The 23,167-nt window shown below is 41.8% G+C and overlaps 1 protein-coding gene across 2 annotated transcripts in view; it reads left to right on the top strand.

Moving 5' to 3' along the window:
- Positions 1 to 23,167, top strand: part of EXT1 (exostosin glycosyltransferase 1) — a 314,157-nt gene that overhangs the window by 155,936 nt on the left and 135,054 nt on the right. The window contains exon 2 of one of the 2 annotated variants that reach the window (XM_063709448.1): positions 12,540 to 12,662. The exons of the other annotated variant lie outside the window; for it this stretch is intronic. Within the exon in view, the coding sequence (XP_063565518.1) occupies positions 12,540 to 12,662 (123 nt within the window). The remainder of the gene's footprint in view (positions 1 to 12,539; positions 12,663 to 23,167) is intronic. 2 annotated transcript variants of the gene reach the window in all.

The raw sequence follows: 23,167 nt of genomic DNA, 5'->3' as shown, positions 1-23,167 counted from the left end.
AATTTCTAAACTATGAGGTTTGGAGAGCCTCCAGGTTGATAACCATATACACATGCCGGGAGGATGGTGCACCCCGACTCCATGGGGATAGAAGCCTCTGTGTTTGGGACTTTTCTGGACATCACACAGTGTACCTCTTCATCTGGCTGTTCATGTGTATCCATTATGTCCTTTTTAATAAATCAGTAATAGTAAGCTGTTTTCTTGAGTTCTGTGACCCCTTCTAGCAAACGATTGAACTTGAGGAGGGAGTCATGAGATCCCCTTGTAGGCAGTTGGTGAGAAGTATAGGAGACCCAGCCTTGTGATTGGCATTTGAAGTGAGGGATAATCTTGTGGCTCTGAGCCCCTAACCTGTGGGGTCTGCATTAACTCTGGGTAATTACTGTCAGAATTGAATTCAATCATTAGATATCAAGTAGGTTTCCAGGAAGTTGGAGAACTTGTTGTTGGTGTGAGGGGAAGAAACCCACAAATTTGGTGTCAGAGCATTGCCAGTAGAGAAACAGGTCCCCCCCCCCAACATATGAGTTGGTTGGTGGTATGCTCTTGGTAGGGCATTTGTTTTGAATAATTCACAGATGCAGAGTGTTTGCAGAACCGTAATGGAGTTTTGAATTATATCCTTGTATAGGTGGGATTACAAATAAGACTCCAAATATAGGCCTGGTTTGAACCTCAGTTGTATTCATTGTATCATTTAGCAAGGACATATATAATCTAAATAACAACGAATAGAGTGGGCGGGGAGCTTCAGAGTTGGCTCAGTCCATGGCTCAGTCATATCCCTAGAGTTTTAGACACTTTACCTTTCTTCACTTTGCCATCTCAGCATGCCAGTCTGGGTCACAAATGGACATCTTATGGGGGCAAGACAGCTGTAGACATCACATCAGAGTATGGCAACTTCTAGTCTCCTCCTTGGGTCTCCTCTTAGGAGCAAGAGACTTTCCTGGAACCCGTTAGTGGACTTCCTCTCTGCTTCTCTGTTTAAATCATTCACTGGCAGAATAGCAGTACCCGGGATAGCTAGTGCAGTCAGGAGCCATCCCCTGAGGGGCAGTCAGAGCTGGGCTTCCATTAGTCGCGGGTCAAGCGAACAGCCCCTGGGAAGAGAGGAGATACACAGGAGAGATTCTTCTAGAAAGGAGGAACAAGACCAGAAATGGATTACTGCAGCCTGTTTCCTTAGTTGTAAGGTGGAGATAATAATAGCACTTAATAAGATTATTGTGAGAACCGGATGAGTTAATACATATAAAGCATGCAAGACAGTGCCAGGCACATAATAATCTTTCGGTAAATAACAGTTTTTTTATTTTTATTTTTATTTTTTCTGTTGTTGTTGAGACAGAGTCTTGCTCTGTCCCCCAGGTTGGAGTGCAGTGGTACGATCTTGGCTCACTGCAACCTCCGCCACCCGGGTTCATGTGATTCTTCTGCCTCAGCCTTCCGAGTAGCTGGGACTACAGGAGAGTTTATTTGTTAATACATTGTATGTATTATTATTATGACAATATTGAAGGCATTATAATATATTGGTTTTATAAGAAATGTTAAAGAATGGGAGAGGTGATAAAACACTTGCAGGGATGACCCAACTACATGGCTGCATAACACATTCTAATCTGAAATGGGAGCAGAGGCATCATTCACTCTCAGTAATTTGGGGCTGGTTGTTTGGCACATTGAGTCATAAGCATTTGAGTCTTCCAGGGTGGCACTGTCACCATACATGTGACCCACAGATTAGATACGAGGTAGGTGGAATGGAGAAAGCAGAGTAGCTGAGAGAGAACTTGATGAGGCTGTTTGCTTCATTGGGGCTCACAGTGCTAAGAAAAACCATTTGCAGAATCATGGGAGCAGAATGATCATTTCTCCTATAATCTGGGGTCCCAGCCTTTAGGATGTATCCCTATTCAATGTAAAACACTAGGTTTTATTCAGTGAATGGCAGTCTAGCATGGTTATGCTAGCCGAATGGTCTTATAGGGAAAGATTATAGCAGATATATGTATATATATATGTATATCTATCTATCTAACTATATATCTCTATATAATTGATATAGTTGGCTAAGTGACAGCTGAGGAGCCAGCTGGGTCAGAGTTCAAAATAAGGTGACAGTCTACAAATCCCTGGAAGACTGGAGCAACAAAAGAGGGAATCGTTATTTGGACACAGTGGGGAAAGTGAATGAAAAGAAGAAAGGCAAATTAATTAAGATAATTAAAACACAGACATTCTTGGCAATATTAAAAGCTATTTAATATTTGGCTTTCTAACTCTACTATTCAGTCATTTACAAAATATGGCTTATAATATGTCAGTTGATGAATAACCTTTATTTTACTATAAAATTCATGAACTTCTTTGGTCTACACAAATCCATCTTCCATTTTCCATGGCTTAACCTCGTTTAAGCCAATGCAAAACTGAAAGTGGGGAAAAGAATATTGAGGCTTTATTATGAAATGCCTCCTTATCCACTTTTTTTTTTTTTTAGTCTCCCTGTGTTGCTCAGGCTGGAGTGCATTGGCATGATCTTGGCTCACTGTAACCTCCGCCTCCTGGTTCAAGCGATTCTTGTGCCTCAGCCTCCCAAGTGACTGGGATTACAGGCATGAACTACTACACCCAGCTAATTTTTGTGTTTTTAGTAGAGATGGGATTTCATCATGTTGGCCAAGCTGTACTCTTGACCTCAAGTGATCTGCCCACCTTTGCCTCCCAAAGTGCTGGGATTACAGGTGTGAGCCACTGCGCCTGGTGTCTCACCATATTTTTTGAGGGTTGATTATATTTTCCTTCTAAACATAGATTCCTTAAATGACTGTCATTCTCATCTTCCTTTTTCTGCTGTTTAGCAGGCTACCTGGAAGGCAGTACTACTCTGTAAATGTTTGCCGAATAGTTTTTGAACAAGTATGAACCAACTATATTTTAAAAGTAATTTGACACTAATTTTGTATTCAAATAACATTGTAGTATTTCATAATTTATTACCTATACCAGTAATATGTATGCTATTTAATAAAGACAGAATGTGGTGATGTGTATTTAAAAACAGGATTTTTATGACTGATGTGTGCTGGGTGATTTTCCTAGGGTAATTACCGAATTCGTTCTTTTGGAAGCCACTAGGAGCCGTGTCTTTATGTGTTCTGATACTAATAATTTCTGACATTGGTTTAATTTACTCTTATGTTAGATAAGGTCCAAACCATCTAAACCAGGGGTCAGCAAAGTAGTTAATATTTTTGGTCTTGTGAGCCATATGGTCTCTGTCACAACTCTTCAATTCTGCCATGGTAGCTTGAAAATAACTATAGATCTTACATAAATGAATGAGTGTGGCTGTGTTCCAATACAACTATTTAAGAACCTGAAATTTGAATTTCACATATTATTCTTCTGTTGATTTTTTTTTTCCTAATGCTTTAAAAGTGTAAAAATCATTCTTAGCTTGCAGGCTGTACCAGAACATGTGGCAGGCCAGATTTGGCCATGGGTTTTAGCTTGTAGACCTGACATAGTCCACGTCATCTATTAAGTGTGCTACCAGCAGAGGAAGTGGTCTACATAAAGAGGATAATTTCTAAATCAAGAGTAGCCAGAAGAGTGGCTTGTATATAGTCATTTGTCTATGTCTCTATCACAGTCATAATTCCTTTGGTTCTTGTTATTTGTCTTTTTCCATAGGCAGCAGGTATCTTCCATGAAGGCAGAGCCATGACTCATTCTTCCCTTGTGTTCCCAGGGTCTAGTTTGTATGAATGTATGAATGAATACATGAATCAAGTTTACATCTCAGAAATTGGTGCTGTGGTTACTGAATTACAAAATATGAAATGTCTTTTGAGAAAATCACAAAAACAGGAGTCTGCTTATGCCATTATCCCATTTGCTGTGAGACCCTGAACCTATATTCTCACTTTCATAAGCAGGCTTTGTATAACATGTGAAAGATAGATGAGTAAAAGAGGCCAATTTAGGTAGGGAAATATACAAATCATTTCAGAAAGACTTCCGTTCCTATTGACTCCTGGTTGCCAAGTTATTTCTGTTCTTCCCTTAAAATAACCAGTCACGATAACACTCTAAAACATTACCTCTTCTCTCACTTTCTCCTTTTACAGAGGGATTGATTAGCTCTCAGAAAAGGTTTCCATAAGGAAATGATCTCAAATACAATTAGGTTTTTTAACTAATGTGTATTCATATTATTATTTCTGACATTGATTTAATCCTTATCTTATTTGGGGTCCAAAAATCAATAAGGCTCCCCCCAAAATATAATTTGCCTCTTTGGTTATACGTATAGAAACTTACAACTTTTTTAAAAAAAATTTTTGTTTCTTCATGTAGTACAGTGTAGAGAGCCAGTACAGTCCACCTGTTAAACATATGATAGGGTGATATGCCCAGTCTAGTTACAGAAAGCTCCTGGTTAGGACCCAGTAAAACAATCAAGGTGAACTTGAATAACATCTTTGTGTACATTTCATAGTCCATCTATTCTAATGGTCCAATATAGCTATTTTTAAAAATCTCTTTCTGTGCCTGTTTTTAAACTCATTTCTTCTCCCAATGTGTTTATCCCTGGTTCTATCAGGGTAAGCCCTAAAGGGACAATTTGGACTTGACCCTGATTTTGGCAGAAGATAGCTTTTCTCCTATTGTGGCCTCGTTCCTTTAGCCCTCGTGTTATCCTATCTTGACCAAGTAAAGGTTCATTGTGGCAGGAGTTTACATAAACAGGAATTGTACTCATACCCCATTTCTAGGAAAAATGGGAACAGCAGGCATTATCTGATGTAAAATGTGTTGAACCCTGAACAAAGTACTCAGTGTAAATCCGCATTTGGCTGTTACAACCAGCCAGCTGAGAATCAGTTACTTGAAATAGCTGCTGGTCGAAAGGTCTGTGGCCTTTCCAAAGATGTGTTGTTGACTTTATGGCAAGACTACTAGAACTTTCCTTGTTAGTGATTTTATTTTATTTTATTTATTTTGTTTGTGATGGGATCTTGCTCTGTCACCCGAGCTATAGTCGAGGGGTGCCATCTCAGCTCACCGCAACCTCCACTTCCCAAGTTCAAGCGATTCTCATGCCTCAGCCTCCCCAGCAGCTGGGACTACAGGCTCACGCCACCATGCCCAGCTAATTTGTTTTTGTTTTTTTGTTTGTTTATTTAGTAGAGTCGGGGTTTCACCATGTCGGCCAGGCTGGTCTCAAACTCCTGACCTCAAGCAATCTGCCCGCCTCAGCCTCCCAAAGTGCTGGGATTACAGGCATGAGTCACCACATCTGGCCTCCTTGTTAGTAATTTTAGAAGAATGTTTCGATGCCATCTAATCCTCCCTAAGTCCCAGTTATCTTGTCTTAAAAATGGGCATAATGTCATTTGTCAAATAAGACTGATACTGGGCTTAAAAGAAGTCTTTTAAATAAAGTACTTAGGATAGTTTCTCAGATTAGCAGATCCTCAAGAATGATTCTTTTTCTCTCTTTCCTTTTCTAAATATCCCTTTGAAATCTTAATTAGTAAGATGTCTCTTTATTACCAGGTTTTATATTGTTGAGTATTTTCCATCATATTATTACTTATGTATGAAATAGTTGAGCTCTAATTACAATCTATTTTGTAATTTTGCAAATGATTCACAATGAAGCTTAAATGAATAACTTCCAAATGTTTGCACAAATATGATATATAATACGTATATATATATTTATATATAATATATACATGTATATATATGTATATGTGTGTATGTGTGTGTATATATACACACACAAACTAGGTACTGATATTAGACTTACCTGTGGATTATAAATATGTCAACTTTCTCTCTGGTCCATTATTATTTTTTAATGCTCTCAAATATTTCTAAAGCTGTAAGTATGTAGGCTTATGGTGGATGCATCGATTTTACATGAATATTTGGTATTCAAACTAAAGGCTATTTAACTGGTTTCAACTGCCTTTTATTTTATCCAGCTTAATTTTATCTTCCTTCTGAGGATAATTTTATAAACAAATTCCTAATATACTTAAGAAGGATTACAAAATTGGGAACTTGCAGAATCATCTGGTTCTGAGGGTGAGCATGAGATTTTTGGAATATTTGTCTCCCAAGGATACATTAACCTATCTCTTAAATACTCTCAACAAAGAATATTAGAGTCGTTAGACAACATTTAAAATTCAGGCCTATCTGCCCTTCCAGTTTCAAGTTGGAATAGAGTTGTCTTCCACTGGGGAATAATTTGTCTCTATTAATTGAGAACAAATGTGCATGGGTGTTTTAATTACACAGTAAATTAGGAGAATTTAAGATGCAGAATATGTGAAAGCCAAGAATTAAAAACCAACAACTCAAAACATAAGTAGATAAACAGGAAAAATATCTCAGCATAAGAATGCAAGCACGTCCCAAGATAAAGAGCGGGAAAAAATGAAGACCAAGACAAATTACTAGGGTTTTGGTCAAGTTCCTTCAAGTGGAATGATCCCATTTTTGGCTACAAGCCATTGTTGGCTATACATGGCAGGAGGAAGAAACCACACTCAAAGGATTACTTTGAGATGTCTGGCTTCAACTAGTGACCTTTTATGCATTCAGTGAAAATGAATATTGAGGATTTCCTATACAAATTTCAACTTTACAGAGAACTCCCACAGCAAGTATTCAGTCTAGGTTCATGGAACCCTGGTACTATGTGTAAAGTTGTATGGTTATGAGTTTATGGGAGAAATAGGTCCAGAACGTTCTTAGATTCTGAATGGAGTCCGCGATCCTAAAATATAAGAATACAACCTGCTGCTTGAGCAGTTGAACATTTGTTGACCTTGTTCTCTGTCACTTAAGATAAAGTTAGCATCTCATAAATTGTTACTACTCCTTTTTTTTTTGGCAAGGGCAGTCAGAATGACTTCTTTCTGCCTCTCACCTCGCTGTGCATGCCAGATACTTCCAACCAAACTTGGTGCTTCCTTGCAAGACCAACCTGCTACTACTTCAGAGCACCCTCCTCTATCTCTTCTTACTATAATGTATTTAAATATTTCTTATTTTTTTTTACATTGCCCTAGGCGTATGAGCCTTTACTGTAAGCTACCTTAAATCTTTTTTGGAAAGAGGTAGGATATAAATTAAACATACACCTCCCCAAGATCTCAGAGTGTTGATGGACTGATTACAGAGACGGGGAGCAGGTATTTCCTCAATCATCACTGGAGGTGGAAAAATCACCTCCAAATATTTGTTCTCTGATAGCAGTTGGGAAAAGTCCTCCTTAAATGAGAGGCCCACGAAGGGATGAATAGGGATTTTGGCTGACCTCCAAAGCGAAGCTAAGATAATGCCTGCCTTCCCAGTATTACTTGAGGCTAATTACTCAGATATAATTACTTGCACTCTGTGTTTTTGCTTCCAGTAGGGTTGTGTCCTTGCTTTTGTTTATCTTGTATCCCCCATTAGACTTTGAGCTCCTTAAGAATTAAGGCTATCACTTCCTTTCTATTCATCATTTGTTCTTGAGGCAATGCTTTTCACAGAATAGTCAGGAATGCCATTTAAGTTAATGATTAAGACGTTAATCTCACATTGTTGCAAGTTAGGCAACTTTTGACCATCCTTTCTAGGAACCCCAAGTTATCCGCATTGTGAAGGACCCTAAAGTGAGCCTCAGGAGATTGTTGTGAAAGTGTCATCAACTTTTGGAAAGTTTCTGAACTTAGTGATGATTTGTGCTTTTTCAGGACAATTTGTGGTGCCAGCACTTAAGCGATAAACATCCCCCTTTAAATAGAGCTGATCAAGTTTAATTCATAGTAGTCGATGCCTAAAAATTATAGGATGCAGATGTATATTTTTCATGTAAACATTACCTCAAAAGAAATTAAAGGAAAGAAAGAAAAAAGTGACTTTGGATAAATGTCAAGTATATATAATTTATGTGTTTGAGCTCTGAACAAACTGCTAGATCGTTTGGCCATGGTTGGAGAGACAGAACATTTTACCTGTCTGTAGCTGGGAATCAAGTGTATTTACCCATAAGAGTGGCTTATTTCCTAGTTTGTGTGGATTACACACATCTGTGTGTAATCATGTCTGCCCTTTCCTCTGCCTCAAATCCTAAATGGAATTAATAACTTATTGTGGTCCCTTTTAACAAGACAGAACAGATCTCTCTGCCTCAGGCTTAGGAGGCTCCTTTATAATAATTCTTGGCTCGGGTAACCCATATACTTCTCAAAAATCCGCCCCATAAATATCATAAAACTGGCCTCAAAGCCATCCACGTTTTCCTCTGTAAAATGAAGATGAAGCAATTGTGGAAGAAGGAAGCCTTCTCAAAGAGAAGCCAGAAGTCAATTCTGTTTCATTCCTCCATATAAGTTTCACTTTCCCCAGAGGAAGGTGGAAAATCCCTCCAAACGGTGCCAGGTGGTGGTGTAAGCACTGATGGTGAAGTTCACGTGGGAACAGGAGAAGTTAATAATTCAGAGGCCTTGGGCCCTCCCACCCTGCCCTGGGTCAATGCCTGCTGTTTGCTGAAACAAGCTAGGAGCCCACGACTGGTCCTCGTGTACAGGATTGGCTCCATTTGTGGATGACGCTTTTGTCTGTTTTCCATGCTCGCCCAAGCTACGTGCGTGCTCGCTCCTGTAGGTTGCTCAGCGCCCTGGTTGTGTCTTGGCAGGCCCTGGCCTGTCTGTACCTTCCTTCTCTGTGACCAGCTTCAGGAGCAGGCCCCGGAGAGTGCTGGGATTAGGCACCACAAATGCTTATGTAGGACTTTACTGTGCACTAAGTGCTTTGCAGTCCCTTTTATTTGTCCTCCCTCAGAGCGTTGACATAAAGTAAAAAACAAAAAACCATTACTCAAGTCTTTATGCCAAGGGGAAAACTGAGTTAGACACAGTCAAATATGCCTCATTAGCAAATCCAGATTAAAATGGAGACCCTCTACACCCCAGTCATACTTTTGATATTAGATTACAGTTTCCTCATCCATAATACAGTAATCTAGGCCAGGCGCGGTAGCTCACACCTGTAATCCCAGCACTTTGGAATGCCAAGGCGGGTGGATCACCTGAGGTCAGAAGTTCGAGACCAGCCTGGCCAACATGGTAAAATCCCATCTCTACTAAAAAGATAAAATTAGCCGGGCATGGTGGCACGCGCCTATAATCCCAGCTCAGGAGACTGAGGCGGGAGAATCACTTGAATCCAGGAGGTGAAGGTTGCAGTGAGCCGAGATTGCGCCACTGCACTCCAGCCTGGGCAAAAGGAGCAAAACTCGCATCTCAAACAAAACAAAACAAAAACAAAACATAATACAGTAATCTTGTACATTGATATTTTTCAAATATTCTGTAGATGTAGAATTTCATGGGCAAGTCTAACATCTGAAATAAATAACCACAGACCAGGCGTCCTGGCTCACACCTAATCCTAGCACTTTGGGAGGCTGAGACGGACAGATCATTTGAGGTCAGGAGTTTGAGACCAGCCTCACCAACATGGTGAAACCCCATCTCTACTAAAAAATACAAAAATTAGCTGGGCATGGTGGTGGGCGCCTATAATCTCAGCTACTCCGGAGGCTGAGGATGGAGAATTGCTTGAACCTGGGAGGCAGAGGTTACAGTGAGCCGAGATCACACCACTGCCCTCCAGCCTGGGCAACAGAATGAGACTCCATCTCAAAAATAAAATAAAATAAAAACCACAGAGCACTTCAATTGGAAGAGGAAAGTGGAGTCCTCTGATCCTTAAACTTGCCCCCACTTTGCCCAAATGGCCATCAAGGGCTCCGTGGAGTCTAGCTTGAAAAGAACTAGACTAAAAAATCACCAGGGTCTCTAAGTGCTAAAATGGAACCTCAGAGAGGGGCCCTGATGATTTGATTGAGGAAGGGTGATGTACAGGGGTTACAAGCATGGGCATCAACATCCAGCTTTACCAACTTGCTGTGTGATGTTCTTAACTTCTCTAGGCCTCAGTTTCCTCATCAATAAAATGGGGACTATAAGTGAGATGATCTTTTTTATTTTATTTTTTTTCTTGAGACGGAGTCTCGCTCTATTGCCCAGGCTGGAGTGCAGTGGCGCGATCTTGGCTCACTGCAAACTCCATCTCCCGGGTTCACGCCGTTCTCCTGCCTCAGCCTCCCGAGTAGCTGGGACTACAGGCGCCCACCACCGCGCCCAGCTAATTTTTTGTATTTTTAGTAGAGACGGGGTTTCACCGTGTTAGCCAGGATGGTCTCAATCTCCTGACCTCGTTTTCCGCCCGCCTCCGCTTCCCAAAGTGCTGGGATTACAGGCGTGAGCCACTGTGCCTGGCCGAGATGATCTATTTTTTTAGCACTGCGCATAGACCTGGTCCATAGAGGTTCTCAGAAATGGTGATATTATTTTCATTGTTGGTATAACAATGTCAATAATAATTGCTGTACTTTGAATTTGGGGGATAGGCTTAGAAATAGCATCAGTAATGAAAATTGCCTGTTCTTTTAATATGTGTATTCTTCTTTAATAAGCATTTCAACCATATTTCAGTTTTTCCAATTTTAATGGAATTGTTCTGTCTTAAAACCTATTGTGTATGTGTCATGCCTACATAGAGTCTTCTGTGCAGAGTACGGTCATAGCCGGGCAAACCTGTTATCTAATAAGAATGTTCGCTTTTTCACATTCATCAGTCAGAAACAAATACTAAATCAACGGCTCTAAAGAGTAGTACCACAACAATTAAGTTAAAATTAATGGAGCACTGAGACAATATATACTGCCTCTGGGGCATTAACTCCCTGATTTCACTTTTTTATTTATTTGTTTTTTTGGAGACGCTCTGTTGCTCAGGCTGGAGTACAGTGGCACAATCTTGCTCACTGCAACCTCTGCCTCCCGGATTCCAGTGATTCTCCTGCCTCAGCTTCCTGAGTAGCTGGAATTACAGGTGCCCGCCACCACACCCAGCTAGTTTTTTCTGTATTTTTTGTAGAGACGGAGTTTTGCCCTGTTGGCCAGGCTGGTCTCCTGACTTCAAGTGATCTGCCTGTCTGGGCCTCCCAAAGTGCTGGGATTACAGGCATGAGCTACCATGCCCTGCCAGATTCCACTTCTTTTACAGTAGTTAAAAGTAGAATTAGGAGAGAGACAACAGATAAAACCCGCCACACACTTTTGATCTCTCTTCTGTCTTTCATACGGAAATGAGAGTTTCTGAGAAAGGTAGTTGAAACTAGACAGCAGATAACAGCCTATGGAGCACACAGAGGGGGTGGGAGGGTGAAACCATACAGCTTGGTGAGGTTTGCCAGGAGTACCTGCTGGGGCCCTGGCATAGGTTACCCTGCAACCAAAACAGGAATGACACTAGAAGAATGAGGCCTAAGTAACCAGCACACTGTCAAAGGAGGTGGGAATATCACATCCTAGCTACGCACTTCCTGCCCCGATATCTAAAGGTTATTTCATATGGCAAGCTAGAAACAAAATACACACATACATTATTACACATGTAATATCAATGGCAAAATTTAAAATCACTGATAATTTTACCTCTCAGATATTCCTGGTGATTGTGATCTGTGTGCTCATACGCTGATATGTACACCACAGGCATGTACGTGCAAACACTCATATGTACTTTCTTTTGCAAGAATATCATCACTGCCTCCTAAAGTGCTTCTTTCACCCAGCAGTCTACTCTAGGCAGTTTCCATTCTACTGAATATACTTGTATAAACACATTTTTTTTGTATGTGACTATATAGTATTCCTTTGCATAAATATACTATAATTTATCAAATAATTGTATGTCATTTGGTTGCAATATGCATTGTTACAATCAGTGCTGTGACTATTATAATCATAGCATTTCTTTACAAGCCTCCTCAGGTATTTCCATAGGATAAATTGTCAAATTGCCTTCCACAAAAGACCTCCCAATTTATTTTCTTACTAGCAGTTTGTAGTAGTGTCTGTTTACCCCTACTCTTGCCATTATCAGGCAATGTTTACATTAAAGACTTAAAACCATTTTTTAAAATTGCCTGAATAAATGCTTCCTTAGCAAATACTCTTTAAAGAAGAAAGTAGTTAGGCTTTCTGGCTAAACTTCTTAGGGCTTCTACATGAATGTTTTCACAAACATCCATTTCAAAGAGCTACTGGAAAATTGGATATGGACTATTTTGCTTTATTATAAATGTGAGTAGCAACAAGATTCTTTGTATTCAAAAAGACATTTGAGAGTTTCTAGCCCAATGGCTTCATGTGCCAATAATCTATGGGTCCAAGAAGCTCCGTATTTCCCCAGGATCACTTTGACTGCTACGTGTCAGGGCTGGGAGTAGACCCTGGGCCATCCAATTTATTCAACTTGTAGAATTAGGATCGTAGCGTTAGTATATATCAAGTGTAATTTTCATTACATATGAGTGTTTAAAAAAAATTCAACAGAACTTGTTGGATATTTGAGTATAATTTTCTTTTTCTTTTTTTTTTTTGGAGACCGAATTTCGCTCTTGTTGCTCAGACTGGAGTGCAATGGCATGATCTCAGCTCACCGCAACCTCCGCCTCCCAGGTTCAAGCGATTCTCCTGCCTCAGCCTCCCGAGTAGCTGGGATTACAGGTGTGCACCACCATGCCTGGCTAATTTTGTATTTTTAGTAGAGATGGGCTTTCTCCATGTTGGTCAGTCTGGTCTGGAACTCCCAACCTCAGGTGATCTGCCCACCTCGGCCTCCCAAAGTCCTAGGTTTATAGGCATGAGCCACCGCGCCCGTCCTTGAGTATAATTTTCTTATCATTTACTCCTACCAGCCTCTGTGCTAGGTTCTGGGGATATAAAGACAGGGGCCAGGTCTGCCTTTCCCCTACATTATTATAGTCTCATAAGGAAGAAACCCAGAGGAGTGATGATAAATGTATGCCTCAAGTATGTAGTATATAGGTGGTGCAGTTGTGGTCTGTGCACACAGGTACAATGAGGATGCAGCAAAAGGTCTGATTCATTTGGGGTACAGACTTAATAGGAGGAGTGAAGCTTGAGCTGAGTTTAAAGAGTAGAAGAATTGGATTTTAATATATGGATGGGTCCTCCATGTTAAAATTAATGAGGTTGGACATTACTGAGGCTAAGACGGTAGCAGCAGGTGATGGGAAGGTCATCAGTGTTGGGGCCCATTAGACCTATAACTCCTTGAACAACTTACTTTGATCCTCAGTTGTCCCATCTGAAAATAGGATGATACTATGCATTCCACTTGTAGAACTAGGATTGTAGCATTAGCACAGGCAGTGACAGTCATGGCATTCACAGTGTGGAGTGACACAGCAAGAGGGGTGAGGCTGCCCAGCCATTTGTACGTTTTGCCTGTAGGTCTTAAATTGGATGGCAGGAGGCTTGAAGTTGTGATTTCTACGTCATGTTTTCATTATAAAATGAGTGGTCACTTGAAGAAAAGTGACAGTGAGTTTTGTGTTTGAAACTTTTAGAAGGATCCATTCTGGAATAACCAAAGATTTAACATGAGGGTGTGCCATGTATATGAGCAGAGCTCTTCTGTGCCAGGTCTCTTAGGAAGGCTGGATGTGGTTTGGGCTGAAAAAATGATCACTCACCATCAACCCTTTCTGCACTGTGTGTGGCGAATGCCTGGGTTTGCCTTCCTGACTACTTTGCAAAGTGTGTTGCTTTTTCTGCCTCTGTTGAATTTACCCTTTTTCCAGGTTCCACTCTCACTACCCTAGATCCAGCCTTACTGGAGGCTGCACAGACCACCAGCTTTCTGAACTATGGGCCTAGCCTATACCCCCTCCATATGTTATAGTAGCAAAGTCCCTGCTTTAAAATTTTGCAGCTTAGGAATTCTGATTTTCTTATTTTCCTCTAACTGTCCAGTGGCTGTGTATTTCCTGCATAATAAAGATCTGAACGTCTTACCATGATACTTGGTAGAGCTGCCGGCATTCATCAGATATCCATGCCTGGATTGCCTGCACATGACAATCTCCCTACTTTGGTTGCTGCTCCCCCACTTGCCTCTGACTTAGGTAGGGTTCCCTAGAGGAGTCCCGAGACGGGGTTTCTCATGCAAGTGACTTATTGAGAGAATTATTTCTTTGTAGAAGCCAGTAAAGGAATGTGAGAAGCAGGATGGGGCAGGGCAGGAAGCTGGGGAAGGATGTGGGTCTAGTTGAAGTCCAACCTCCGCCTTAACCCCTGGGGAATCTGCAGCATGAATGGCATGTATGGCCCCATGGAGACCCCCATATCAGTCAGTAACTAACTGGCTGTAGGCTGCCTTTGGGTGGGGGTAGGTAATTACCCAGGCATTTCCCCTGCAAGATCCCAGCAGCCTAGGGGTGACTACACTGACCAATAAAAGGAATACACGCAGGATGCCAGCAGCTTCCATTGTACCCACAGGTCAAACTCCTACTGATCCTTCAAGACCCAGACAGATTTCAATTTTGTAAAGTTTTTCCCAGACCAGAAATTCTCATTCTGAACTAATGATGTTACCATCTCCTGAGTCTTCTTATGCCTCATTCTAGTCCTTATCAAGATCACCTTGTATCACTGTGGATTGGCTTAATGTCTGGCTTCCTGCTAGACTAATGAGTTTCTTGAGGGTGCAGCGTGTTTTAATTCACCTTTAAATAGCTACTCCCCAGACCCCAGGGCTATCCCTGTGTAGCTATTTAGTAAAGGTCGTTTGAATTGAAATGAGCTGTAACATCCTTCCTTGATGCCTAGTGCTTTTAGCCCTGTGGGAATGTTTCTTCAAGCCTTCCAGATATGGGGGGCTCTTCCAGGAATGCTAGCTCAGCTTGCCACTCTTTCCCCCCCAGAATTCCATAGCCATTGAGATTATACCACAGGTTCCCTGTGCCAGCATTTTCTTCCACCTGCTCCCCTGGATGTCAGTCTACATCATCTCACCGGTCAGCCTATGTCATCTCACTAGTCAGCCTGGGCAGGTAGCCTGCTGTCATCTGCTGCCCACATGGGCTGGGCCCTAGGGTAGATGACTTGAAACAAGTATTACTTCTTGGATGACATTCTGGCTGCCACTCAGAATCTGACAGTTGGTAAATCTTGGCCTGTGCTATTGAATGCCATGACTTATTGGTGTAATGGTGAAAATTGTTCAGAGGAAGACTGGGACATCAATGGTGGACCCAAGAATCATGTCAGGGGATGGAAAAGGGCCACCATGTCCTAGTTTGGTCTAGAACTAGATTCTGCAAGTTACAGTCACAATCCAATAGCCAAATAGAAGCACTCATTCATTCATTCATTTTCTCAACAATCTTCTGTTTCTTCTTTTCTATTTATTGTGTGCTGGGTGAGGGCAAAAGTGAATAAGATGTGGTTTTTGCGTTCAAGGAATTGACAAGGGAAGGAGATGAGATTGAGACAGATGTGTGCACAACTCAGAATAATGAAAGGAATAAAGGATATGCACCACAAGAAAGAAAGTGCACAGGACATTGGTTAAGAATGTGGTATCTGAAGTTAGAGGGCCTTGAAGTCAAATTCCAGCTCCATTAGTTATCAGTTGTGGGACTTTAGGCAAGTAATTTAATTTTCTCACCTTCACTATTTTTCTTTTTTCTTTTTTTTTCAGAGATGGAGTTTCACTCTTGTTGCCCAGGCTGGAGTGCAGTGATGCGATCTTGGCTTACTGCAACCTCTGCTTCACGGGTTCAAGTGATTCTCTTGCTTCAGCCCCTCGAGTGGCTGGGATTACAGGCGCGCACCACCATACCCTGCTAATTTTGTATTTTTGGTAGAGACAGGGTTTCGCCATGTTGGTCAGGCTGGTCTCAAACTCCTTACCTCAGGTGACCCACCTGCCTTGTCCGCCCAAAGTGCTGGCATGAGCCACCGTGCCTGGTCACTATTTTTCATCTTCAAATGGAAACAACAGTGGTACCTGCTTCATAGGGTTGTCTGTGAGGATTAAATAAGATACTGTCTGTGTAAAGTACAAATTGACACACATTCACAGATGTTGGCTATTGTTATGAATGCTATTATTGATGGGCTAGTTCTTGCAGGGCTGGGGGACAGTCCATGGAATAGGTGGCATTTGAGTGGGGCTTTGAATTTTTATGGGCAAAGGAGGCTTCCAATGGGGGAAAAAGAAAAAAAACCGCTTGAAAAATAAAAGGAGGGGTCATGAGATTGTATAACTTACTTGGGAATGGCAAATGGCCGTGACTGCCTGGGATGTACTGATGGATGCTCGAAGGGTTTCCGTGGGAGCTGAGGCAGTGAATGTGTGCTAGGATGGAGTGCTTTGCAAATAGTGATTATTCAATAAATATTTCCTGAATTTCTTTGATTATTTTATGCTTATGTGTTAACACTTATTTATGATAAAAATGCCAGTGGGCATTGGGTCCAAATTTATCTTTTTGAAAAATAAAAATAATTATGAGTATGCCTCTTTTAACAGTTATAGAGATTGGCACACTCCTTTTTACCATTGTAAAGAAAAATAACTGCTCATCCTCAGCTATTGTTTGACCCTTTCATTTGAAGATGTGTTATGCTATAGATTATAGAGCTGTCCAGGAGAACTTTCTGTGATGCCAGAAATATTCTCTATCTTTATTGTCCAGTGTTCCAGCCATAAGCCACATGGGACTGTGGAGCACTCAAAGTGTGGCTAGTTTGACTAAGAAACTGAATTTTAAATTTTGTTTAATTTATTATTATTATTATTGTTATTATTTTTGAGTTGGAGTCTCGCTTTGTCACTTAGGCTGGAGTGCAATGGTGTGATCTCTGCTCACCGCAACCTTTACCTCCTGGCCTCAAGCAATTCTCCCACCTCAGCCTCCTGACTAGCTGGGATAACAGGTCCCTGCCACCATGCCCAGCTAATTTGTGTATTTTTAGTGGAGACAGAGTTTCACCATGTTGGCCAGGCTGGTTTCAAACTCCTGACCTCAAATAATCCTCCTGCCTCAGCCGCCCAAAGTGCTTGGATTACAGGCATGGGCCACCGTGCCTGGTCTGTTTAATTAAATGGAAGTCACCCCATGGGGCTAGACAAGGGCTATCATAGTGGATAGCACTGCAGTCTAGAAACTGTTTTGGATCTCTGTAGAGGAAATGTGCGAATGTGAAGCATTGGGTTTGGAATAGTGTGGGGCAAATGAGATATTTTCTATTGAGGTGTCTGGTACTGCAGTTTCAGAAGTGAATACCCTCAAAACGAGCTGTTTATTTTTATCAGTTTTGTTTTGGAGAATATTCAGGCAATCTGTGACTAGAGTGAGCAGTGCTGCAATAGAGTGCCTTGAGAAATACCAGGCTGATTACAGACCCACAGGAAGCAATTGTCATAATTAGGCCCTGTTAATAAACCATGGGCTGCAATGTGTGTACACACACACATTCACACACTCTTTTTCTCCTTCTCTCTCACTGAATCCAGTGCTCTCTCTCTCTGGCATGTAGTGCATAAGAGTTATTTTTCTTCCTGATCTCAGGTTTCCAACAAATGGGAAAATGCTCTGAACGTGTTGCGTACAGGGGAAAAACCTTACAGTCTTTATTGTATGTGAACAGCTAATAAGGAAACCGTTTGACAAGAGCTTGCTTTGTGTCATGGCTTCTGGCTTCCAGCCAGTTTATTTGCTTGCTGGGACAACTATATTCAGGCAGCAGAGTTAAGCAACAGGGAGGGGGCAGGATGAAGAAACATAGACTTCATAAATCAGGGCAATTCAGCAAAATTCCATTTGAATTGAATCTGGGCCAGGGGCAGGAGTGCCATGGAGCGTCTGTGTAGAAGCTGACATTTTAATGATTTGATTAGTTTAGGAAGAATATTTTTATGGATTGTGTCGTCGATTATATTAAGTACTGAGTGAACTTGTTACATTATGATGAACTTCCATTACCTACACTGGTTGTGTACAAGTGCAATGATTTCAGCCCAAGACCCTAAGGGTAATCTCGTGCAATCCTCTTAAAGAAATGCTGTTTAATGACTAAAGCTGTTAATCATATTAAATACATACAGCCACTCTGGGAAAATATGCCAAACAAGCATAAATCTAAAAAAGGTATTTGAATGAGCTAAATGGTGTGTTTTGAGGGGATATTGGGCAGGGGAAGTAATAATGGAGGGAGCAAAGGGATGTAGAGATGGAAGAAGTCATAATAGGTACAATGATGGTGTTTTCCATCTCCTGTGTGGCAGGTGCTGTGTTGAATGGGTTAATCAGAATGCTCTGGGCCACATCTAGAAGACATTCCAACTCAACACATTTATTTATTTATTTATTTGTTTATTTGTTTATTTATTTATTTATTTATTTTTTGAGATGGAGTCTTACTCTGTTGCCCAGGCTGGAGTGCAGTGGCATGATCTCAACTCACTGCAACCTCCACCTCCCGGTTTCAAGTGATTCTCCGGCCTCAGCCTCCCAAGTAGCTGGGATTACAGGTGCGTGCCACCACGCCTGGCTAATTTTTGTATTTTTAGTAGAGACAGCGTTTCACTATGTTGGCCAGGCTGGTCTCAAAATCCTGCCCTCAGGTGATCTGCCCGCCTTGGCATCCCAAAGTGCTGGGATTACAGGCATGAGCCTCCGTGCCTGGCCCCTCAACACAGTTTAAACAAGGAAAACTTATCTTCCTAAAAATAGAGAAGATAGACAGTTCCCAAGTGGTGATGGTGGTGTATTTTGTTTGTAAGTTAATCAGCAATTTGGTGATATCAGGGTTCTAGGTTGACTTCTCTCTGATTCTCTTGGTTTTCTGTAATTTGGTCATTTATCGTGATATTTAAGTTAACAAGTAAAAATGGCAGCTGCACTCACACTTCTTAACCAATGGAAATTTATTTGACTCACAAAGTGCATAGGATGGGAGAAATCTCCAGTGGACTAGTGGAGTCTGTGACAGTGGGGTTTGTGGAGTATAGATCCACAGGCTGTTGGAATAGGCTCAGGTCCTCATCTGCTCAGAAGACAGGCAGGGAAATTCCAGTCTTCAAGGGTTTTGTTGGTGAGGAGAACATGGATATGGATGTAATGTCCTTCCCTTTTGTTTTCTTTGCACAAATTTCTGTGGAAACATGTTGCCAAGTCAGATCGCCATTCTACTTGAGTGAATATGGAATTTGTCCAGTTTTCCAAATGCAGAGCTTTTTGTGGGCTGATGGACTGAATAGAAAGAGGAACAACCATACACCCTTCTACAGATGAAGGCAAGATTTTATGAAAGCGACTTCATTCATTCTCCTCTGCCTGGTGTTCCTTCTTTGTAAACCAGGACCAGGGAGCTTTGAATATAGCAGTATATTATAGAATTTGGTTTCATTAAATATTATACCTGCCCTTAGTGTTTATATTCCAGTATATTGACAACCCACGTCTTCTCTGTACCTGTGATTGTCTGTGTTGAGACTATTACAGAGCTCCAAAAATTAAAATAAAAATAATAATTTTACAGAAATACATATTTGCATTGGAATATTTAAGAAAGTCGAGTTTGGATGCCACAAGATTATAGGAGTAATAGGAAGCTGGGCACAGTGGCTCACACCTGTAATCCCAGCACTTTGGGAGGTTGAGGCAGTGAGGCAATAGGATTCTTGGAGCCTAGGAGTTTGAGACCAGCCTGGGCAACATAGGGAGATCCTGTCTCTACATAAAGTAAATTTAAAATGAATTAGCTGTTGGTGCTGTTGGCATGTTGGTGCATACCTGTGTACCAGGCATGTTGGTGCACACCTCCCAACTACTTGGGAGGCTGAGGCAGGAGGATCCCGTGAACCTGGGAGGTCGAGGCTGCAGTGAATCATGATGATGTCACTGCATTCCAGCTTGGGCAACAGCAAGACCCTGTCTCAAAAAAAAAAAAAAAAAAAGTGATAGATAACTAACCAGGATTTTCTGGATTTGGGTTTGGGAAATGGAGGAATGCCTGTGTCTGTGTTTAGAAATGACAAACCAAACCATGGACATGACACTGTTAGCTCCTGTCCGTACAGCTGCTGTGTTGTTTCTTGAGAGCCCAAGATGGGTAGTAGGCCTCTTTAACCTCCATTATCACTTAATTCTCACCATAATCCTAGGAGATGTATACGTCCTCATTTTAGAGATAAGAAGGACATTGAGGCCAAGTGAGTTTAGTAAGTAACAGAATGGATTTTCAAGCCAGGTCTGTCTTGATAAGAAAGCTCACATGCTTTCTTTCTTATGACACTGTTTAAGCTGTGTTCTGCTAAGTTCCTAAGATTCTCTAGGATAGATGCATGTGTAGGATCAATTCAGGGAGAAAGGGCTGGAGTGGCTTTGAGATTCCCAACCTCTGCTCCTAACTGGTTTTCTATCCTGAGTTTCTGCATACCATTTTCTTGGAAGAAGAGATTCTGTGCTTAAAAAAAAAATACGTACATAAAAGAAGCGTGCACATTGCTGTCCTGTACCACAGTGCCTGAGTCAGGTATCCATTTGCATTGTGAAAGGAGCCTGAGGTGTGGAACAGTTCTGGGTTCTTTGCGCACCCAGCTGGCTGGCTTCCTGTGAACTGGCTGCATTTCAGATTTCATTCTCTAGCCAGAAGCTGAAAGGCAGGAGCCCTTTAAAGAGATACAGGGAAGCAAAGAGGGTTATCCAGATGAGAAGGAAGGGAAAGGGGGCGTGACAACTCCTTGGAGGGAATTTCCCCAGTGGGAACTGCCTCTGTGGGAGCTTACACAGGGCACATCAATGGGAAACCATGTCCTGGTCTGCGCGGAAGCCCTGGGGGGCCTCTTGCAACATGCAGGCAGGCTCCCCAGACTCAACCCTCTCTCTCTACCAGAGGCGCATGGACTGCGCCTGCTTCCCTCTTCTCTTATAAAGCCAGCTATGGGCCATTCTATCCCTCTGCCTCCCTGGATCCTTTGTCCATGCTGTTCCTGAAAGCGAGAAACAGCACATTTTTTTTTTTTTTCATTTAATACTTTTTTTGCTAAGCGCTGCTGGAAACACATGGAGGAGAACAAAACCCGACAAGCCTGGTGCTGCTCTTACTGTATCTGTGGGGTGGGGAAAAGGGGAAGTTCTGAAAATTTACAGGTGTGTCTCAGACTAAAGGGTTTCGAAACATTGTGCTGAAGCAGTGCGTGTTGAGGAAGAAGGCACAGGAGTGTTCCTGTGGTTGGGAGAGATATCCTGTGTCCAGAATTTGAGGCAGGAGATAGAGGTTTTGCTGGTGGGATTGTGGTGAGACTCCTAGAGCTGGAACCAGGATGGGGGGATCCACTGCTCTGTGAAGAGGGCATCTTCACGTGGAGCAAGGCTGGACAGCAGGAGCCCACTAGGGACCCCTGTGAGCAGGCGTCTGGACTTGTTTGTTTGAAAACAATTAAGACGAGCAATGTGATGTGAAGCATTCAGAGTAAGGGTAGTGGACTGGATTAAATAGAGGGGCAGTTGTATCATCTTTCTGTGCCCCGTGCCTCCTGTTTCTTCCTTCATTTCTTCATTAAACAAATGTTTATTGATTATTTATAATGTGCCAGACTTGCCTAGGTGCATGGGACACAGCAGTAAATAAGACCAAGAAGGTCCCAGTACTCATGGTGCTTATATTCTAGTAGACAGTGAATAAATAAACTTGCCAGTCAAATCTCTGCCATAGCTCTCATCACTTTCAGACGTAGATTAAAACATCTGAGAGTGCCTGTAATCCCAACATTTTGAGAGGCCAAGGCCGGTGGATCCCTTGAGGTCACGATTTGGAGAACAGCCTGCCTAACATGGTGAAACCCCGTTTCTACTAAAAATACAAAAATTAGCTGGGCGTGATGGCGTGCGCCTGTAATCCAGCTACTCAGGAGGCTGAGACAGGAGAATTGCTTGAACCCGAGAGGTGGAGATTGCAGTGAGCTGAAATGGTGCCACTGCACTCCAGCCTGGGTGACAGAGCAAGACTCCATCTCAAATAAACCAAAAAAAAAAAAAAAAAAAAATACCCAGCAGAACATCTGAGAGTGATAAGAGCTATGGCAGAGATTTAAGATAGTTCCACGAATGCTAGAAACTGACTGGTTCTAAAAGACCAGAAGTCCTCTTCAAGAGAGACTTTGGAGGCGAAAAGTGAGTGTAGCATAGAGCCAGTCTTGGGAGGTTTGGGGAAGAACATACCACTGAGAGAGAGCAGCCAGTATCAAGGCCCTGAGGCAGGTGAGAGCTTTGTTCAAGGAACAGAAGGCGGCCAGTATGGCTAGGATGGAGTGAGCACGGGGAAGATGTTAGGAGCACGTTAAGTTTGCATTCCCTCTGGGTGTCCTTGGGTAGGTTACTCAGCCACTCTGAGTGCTGCCCTGGCAGCCAGCTCTAGGCTTCGCTGACTGGAGTTTGGCTATCCTTGGATGGAAATCCAAGCTCTTTTTTACTTTACATTTTTCATTTTGATTATAATCAAATTAAGAACAGTCACAAAAGTATTTTCTGGGTCATCTCGATGAAACTAGCACTAAGCAAAGCCATGGATTTCTTAACTCTGTGCATGTATGTTCCTATAATTGGCATGTGCTAAAATGAAGGCTCAGGAAATCCAAAAGATTTTTGCAGTATTTGAATAGAAAAAAGAGGGGTGGAGGGAAGTGAGTGTGGGACCGTGAGGTGTGGGCAGACCCAAGAACCCTGGCGAGCGGGCAGTACTATGTTTATGTTTTGAGTGGGATTCCCATTTTTACATAACAGCTTCCTACATTTGTTAGAAGTAGTCTTAGCAGTTGTATGGTATAGCATTTCCCTTCCTGCCCCCAGACTCAGTAATTGGTTTAGATGCCATTTAATGCAGTTTTTAATTCCTCAAAACTAGTCTTCTGTGAACAAAATATCTTTTCAGATTTACCAAGTAAATCTGTAAAATCAGTATGAAGGGATTGCTCCCCAGCCAGCATTTGGTTAAGTTGAATTCTGATTATCCTTAACCTGCAAGCAAAGGTTTGAAGTTCCTAATAACTTTTCTGTTCAATAGTTTTCATGCTTATGTAAATAGACACTCTAACATTTAGAAGTTAAAGCACCCCCCCAAAAACCTCAAATACATAACTTGGCCTGAGACTCTATTTTTCTACTGCAAAACTCAATATGGACAATTGAGTT

The sequence above is a fragment of the Gorilla gorilla genome, chromosome 7 (assembly GCF_029281585.2).
Source record: "Gorilla gorilla gorilla isolate KB3781 chromosome 7, NHGRI_mGorGor1-v2.1_pri, whole genome shotgun sequence".
NCBI classification, from domain to species: domain Eukaryota; kingdom Metazoa; phylum Chordata; class Mammalia; order Primates; family Hominidae; genus Gorilla; species Gorilla gorilla.
The sequence above is the reverse complement of the archived record's forward strand: the minus strand, read 5'-3'. Positions and strand labels throughout refer to the sequence as shown.